The sequence below is a fragment of the Anguilla anguilla genome, chromosome 6 (assembly GCF_013347855.1).
Source record: "Anguilla anguilla isolate fAngAng1 chromosome 6, fAngAng1.pri, whole genome shotgun sequence".
Taxonomy (NCBI): Eukaryota; Metazoa; Chordata; class Actinopteri; order Anguilliformes; family Anguillidae; genus Anguilla; species Anguilla anguilla.
In genome coordinates, this window is record NC_049206.1 from 1107501 (window position 1) to 1112762 (window position 5262).

The 5262-nt window shown below is 51.5% G+C and overlaps 1 protein-coding gene across 2 annotated transcripts in view; it reads left to right on the forward strand.

Annotated features, from left to right (window-relative positions):
- The window catches only part of LOC118228850 (nardilysin-like), a 20856-nt gene extending 15877 nt beyond the window's left edge, over positions 1–4979 (forward strand). For both annotated transcript variants that reach the window (XM_035420362.1, XM_035420363.1), the window contains exons 24-31: positions 231–262; positions 592–730; positions 1086–1133; positions 2319–2371; positions 2563–2646; positions 3152–3359; positions 3957–4046; positions 4708–4979. In XM_035420362.1, the coding sequence (XP_035276253.1) occupies positions 231–262; positions 592–730; positions 1086–1133; positions 2319–2371; positions 2563–2646; positions 3152–3359; positions 3957–4046; positions 4708–4917 (864 nt within the window). In that variant the 3' untranslated portion in view covers positions 4918–4979. The remainder of the gene's footprint in view (positions 1–230; positions 263–591; positions 731–1085; positions 1134–2318; positions 2372–2562; positions 2647–3151; positions 3360–3956; positions 4047–4707) is intronic.
- The last annotated feature ends 283 nt before the right edge of the window (positions 4980–5262 follow it).

Genomic DNA, 5262 nt, shown 5'->3' on the forward strand with positions numbered 1-5262 from the left:
TACCAGCGCTGTGTCCCCTACACCCTTACTACCAGCACTGTGAGTGTCCCCTACACCCTTACTACCAGCACTGTGTCCCCTACGCCCTTAAACAGTGCACTTTTAGGGCCCAGTCTTTAATGCCTGTGGTGCCGATCTACTGTAAACTGCTGAGTCCTCTCATGTACTGTGTACCCTGAGTTTCTCTCTGATTCCCTGACCTCCCTTCTCTGGTGTGTTTTCTGCTGTAGGAGTCCATGCAGTTTCTGCAGTATCTCACAGAGTAAGTGTGAACGACGCTTCTCTTGAAATTAATATTCATTTGGCTCCCTCGCCAGCGCTGACCCCATGTATCAGGAAGTAATTCTGGAAGGTCAATGTGCGGAAGTACTTCCCAGGTCATGCAGTAGAGCTAGAGACCCTCTGGGTGTTCAGTTTCAGACTTGATGCAGTGCTGGATACTGCTGTAGTCTGTAGGTTTGTAGTCTTGGCTGAATGGCCTGTTCTCCTCATTATGTATTCTTATATTCTTATGTTCTAGATGGGCCGAATGGCCTGTTCTCCTCATTATGCATTCTCTCCTGCTTTCTCTGTGTGCCTCCTTGCTTACAGTAAGCTGCAGTTCCGGCCTCTGTCAGCAGAGGTCCCTGTTCTTTTCCGGGTGGCGGAGCTGCCTGAAAAAGTCCACCTCTGTAAGGTGAAGTCCCTGAACAAAGGCGACGCCAACTCTGAGGTCCAGGTGTACTACCAGGTGAGGCACGCCACAGATTTGCTCTCCTGAAGATCTTGGCTTTACTTCGCGTTTCACCATCAAACCAGAAAGGAACTATAGCAAAATGGGCAAATACTTTATTTAATGGCCTTTACATCAAATTTCTTCACCATCATAAATTCAATTGAAATTCTTGCAAATGTTTGTTGAGCTGTCATGGGTCTGCAAAGCTGTACAAGTGTATAGGTGTACAGGTGTAAAGGTGTACATGTATAAATCTTTACAGGTGTTAATTTGTACCAGTGTAGGCGGATATTGGTAGTATAGGAGTTGAGCAGCACAGTAAAGGTAAGTAAAAGTGATTAATTTATGTTCTCCACCCCCCCCCCCCCAGTCAGGACCCAAGTCGCTGAGGGAGCACACACTGATGGAGCTGCTGGTGGTGAGCACTGATAACCCCCATACTAAAACCCCTGTACCTACACCCCCAAAACCCCTATACCTACACCCCCAAGCCTGCACCCCCGAACCCCCTCTACCTACACCCCCAGACCTCCTGTACCTACACCCCCAAACCTGCACCCCCAAACTCCCTGTACCTACACCCAAAACCTGCACCCCCAAACCCCCTGTACCTACACCCCCAAACCCCCTATACCTACACCCCCAAACCTGCACCCCAAGCACCCTGTACTTACACCCCCAAACCCCCTCTACCTACACCCCCAAACCCCCTCTACCTACACCCCCAAACCCCCTCTACCTACATCCCCAAACCCCCTCTACCTACACCCCCAAACCCCCTCTACCTACACCCCCAAACCTGCACCCCCAAACCCCCTCTACCTACATCCCCAAACCTGCACCCACAAACCCCCTGTACCTACACCCCCAAACCTGCACCCCCAGACCTCCTGTACCTACACCCCCAAACCTGCACCCCCAAACTCCCTATACCTACACCCCAAAACCTGCACCCCCAAACCCCCTGTACCTACACCTCCAAACCTGCACCCCCAAACCCCCTGTACCTACACCCACAAATCACCTATACCTACACCCCTAAACCTGCACCCCCAAACCCCATACCCACACACGCAAAATCCAACATCTACATCCCCAAACCTCCATAACTACACCTGAAACCCCAATACCTACACCCCAAAATTCCCAAATATTCACTCCCGGTTATTATTACATTACAGGCATTTAGCAGACTTATCCAGAGCGACTTACACAACTTTTACATAGCATTTTTACATTGTATCCATTTATACAGCTGGATATATACTGAAGCAATTTCGGTTAAGTACCTTGCTCAAGGGTACAACGGCAGTGTCCTTACTCGGGAATCGAACCTGAGACCTTTCAGTTACAAGCCCAGTTCCTTACCCACTGTGCTACACTCCGTCCGTATTATAGCTCCAAATTTTCTAAACTACAACCTCAAACCCCCATACATGCACCTGCAAATTCCCAAATTTGCACCACAACATTTCCAAACTTACATCCCCAAAACCCAATACTTATACCCCCACACCTAAATTCTTAAAGACCCTAAATCAGGCAGTTTTGGGGTCTGAGCTAGACAGTATTTGTGGCAACCCTCTCTCCCGCTCTGTTTCAGATGCACATGGAGGAGCCCTGCTTTGACTTCCTGAGGACCAAAGAGACTCTGGGGTGAGTTTCTGTTTCCTGTTATTGAACATCGCCATGGCAACATCACCACGGCAGCACAGCATCACACCTGATGACCAGGTTCTGGGTTCTGAGTTTCAAATTGATTCGATTTTCGTGATTTTTTGTTTGTTTTAGTTTTAGTTCAGAGGTGATTTAAGCTGACTTGTCCTTCCTTTGGGCTTCTCCCACAGGTACCACGCTTACCCCACCTGCAGAAACACTTCAGGCATTCTGGGCTTCTCTGTTACCGTGGAAACGCAGGCCACAAAGTTCAAGTGAGTTCTCGACATTTTTCACTGCTGTAACCCAGGTATCATGTTAGCCTGTTCATAAACTTTCTCACATTCCACCTGACCAGTCCACTAAAATATGCTTCTGAATCTTTATTCATAATTGATCTGCAATGCCGAGTGCTAACGGCATGTGAGCCTGCATTGCCCTGATATGCTAACGGTGCATGTCTGTTGCGCTAACGTGCTAACGGTGTGTGTCCCTGTGTTGCGCTAACGGTGTGTGTCCCTGTGTTGCGCTAACGGTGTGTGTCCCTGTGTTGTGCTAACGTGCTAACGGTGTGTGTCCCTGTGTTGTGCTAACGGTATGTGTGCCTGTGTTGTGCTAACGGTGTGTGTCCCTGTGTTGCGCTAACGTGCTAATGGCATATGGTCCTGTCTTGTGCTAATGTGCTAACAGTGTGTGTCCCTGTGTTGTGCTAACGTGCTAATGGCATATGGTCCTGTCTTGTGCTAACGTGCTAACGGCCTATGGGCCTACGTTGCACAGCTCTGAGCTGGTGGAGCAGAAGATCGAGGAGTTCCTGGAGGGCTTCGGGCGGAAGATGAGCGCGCTGACGGAGGAGGCCTTTAAGACGCAGGTGACGGCTCTGATCAAGCTGAAGGAGTGTGAGGACACGCACCTGGGCGAGGAGGTGGACAGGAACTGGTTTGAGGTGCTGTCCCAGCAGTATGTCTTCGACCGGCTCAGCAGAGAGGTGAGTACAGCGGCCATGCAGAGGGGGCGGATTCAGTGTGGTCTGTGAGCCTGTTACGCACTGCAGTGTGGTCTGTGAGCCTGTTACTCTCTGCAGTGTGGTCTGTGAGCCTGTTACGTGCTGCAGTGTGGTCTGTTACACACTGCAGTGTGGTCTGTTACGCTCTGCAGTGTGGTCTGTGAGCCTGTTACGCACTGCAGTGTGGTCTGTTACACACTGCAGTGTGGTCTGTTACGCTCTGCAGTGTGGTCTGTGAGCCTGTTACGCACTGCAGTGTGGTCTGTTACGCGCTGCAGTGTGGTCTGTGAGCCTGTTACGCACTGCAGTGTGGTCTGTTACGCGCTGCAGTGTGGTCTGTTACGCTCTGCAGTGTGGTCTGTGAGCCTGTTACGCACTGCAGTGTGGTCTGTTACGTGCTGCAGTGTGGTCTGTGAGCCTGTTACGCTCTGCAGTGTGGTCTGTTACGCGCTGCAGTGTGGTCTGTTACGCTCTGCAGTGAGGTCTGTGAGCCTGTTACGCTCTGCGCGTGTGGTCTGTGAGCCTGTTATCTGCTGTAGTGTGGTTGGGTGACGCGCGTCTCTCTGGCGCCCCCTGCAGGTGGATGCACTGAAGCTGATGACTAAAGCAGAGCTGCTGTCCTGGTTCCTGGAGCATCGCGGTCCCCACTCTCGCAAGCTCAGCGTCCACGTACGTGTGTGTGTGTGTGTGTACGTGTGAGTGTGTGTGTGTATGAGAGTGTTAAGGTGTGTGTGTAGGTTGAGGTGTGTGTGAGAGTGTTGAGGTGTGTGTGTAGGTTGAGGTGTGTATGAGAGTGTTGAGGTGTGTGTGTGTGTGTGTGTAGGTTGAGGTGTGTATGAGAGTGTTAAGGTGTGTGTGTAGATTAAGGTGTGTGTGTAGGTTGAGGTGTGTGTGAGAGTGTTGAGGTGTGTGTGTAGGTTGAGGTGTGTGTGAGAGTGTTAAGGTGTGTGTGAGAGTGTTGAGGTGTGTGTGTAGGTTGAGGTGTGTATGAGAGTGTTAAGGTGTGTGTGTGTGTGTGTGTAGGTTGAGGTGTGTATGAGAGTGTTAAGGTGTGTGTGTAGATTAAGGTGTGTGTGTAGGTTGAGGTGTGTGTGAGAGTGTTAAGGTGTGTGTGTAGGTTGAGGTGTGTATGAGAGTGTTAAGGTGTGTGTGTGTGTGTGTGTGTGTGTAGGTTGAGGTGTGTATGAGAGTGTTGAGGTGTGTGTGAGAGTGTTAAGGTGTGTGTGTGTAGGTTGAGGTGTGTGTGAGTGTGTTAAGGTGTGTGTGAGAGTGTTAAGGTGTGTGAGTGTTGAGGTGTGTGTGTAGATTAAGGTGTGTTTCTCTCTCTCAGGTGGTGGGCTTTGGGGAGGAGGAGGGGGACGCTGCCTCGGCAGGTGGAGATGAGGAGGGGGCGGGGCCACAGTGCTCGGCCTACGGGGAGGTGTCCCAGCTCACCTTTCTGCCGGCCACGCCCAGACTAGCGGGCGCCTCCGTCATCACCGACATCCGGGCGTTTACCTCCACCCTGAACCTGTACCCCTACCACAAAGTCCTCAAATAACCCCCCCCCCGAACCTGTACCCCTACCACAGAGTCCTCAAATAACCCCCCCCCCCCCGAACCTGTACCCCTACCACAAAGTCCTCAAATAACCCCCCCCCCCCGAACCTGTACCCCTACCACAAAGTCCTCAGATAACCCCCCCCCCCCAAACCTGTACCCCTACCACAAAGTCCTCAAATAACCCCCCCCCCCCGAACCTGTAGCCCTACCACAGAGTCCTCAAATAACCCCCCCCCGAACCTGTACCCCTACCACAGAGTCTTCAAATAACCCCCCCCCCCCCACAAAATTCAGCCTGTACCTTTACCACAAAGTCCTCAAATAACCCCCCCAAAACTCAGCC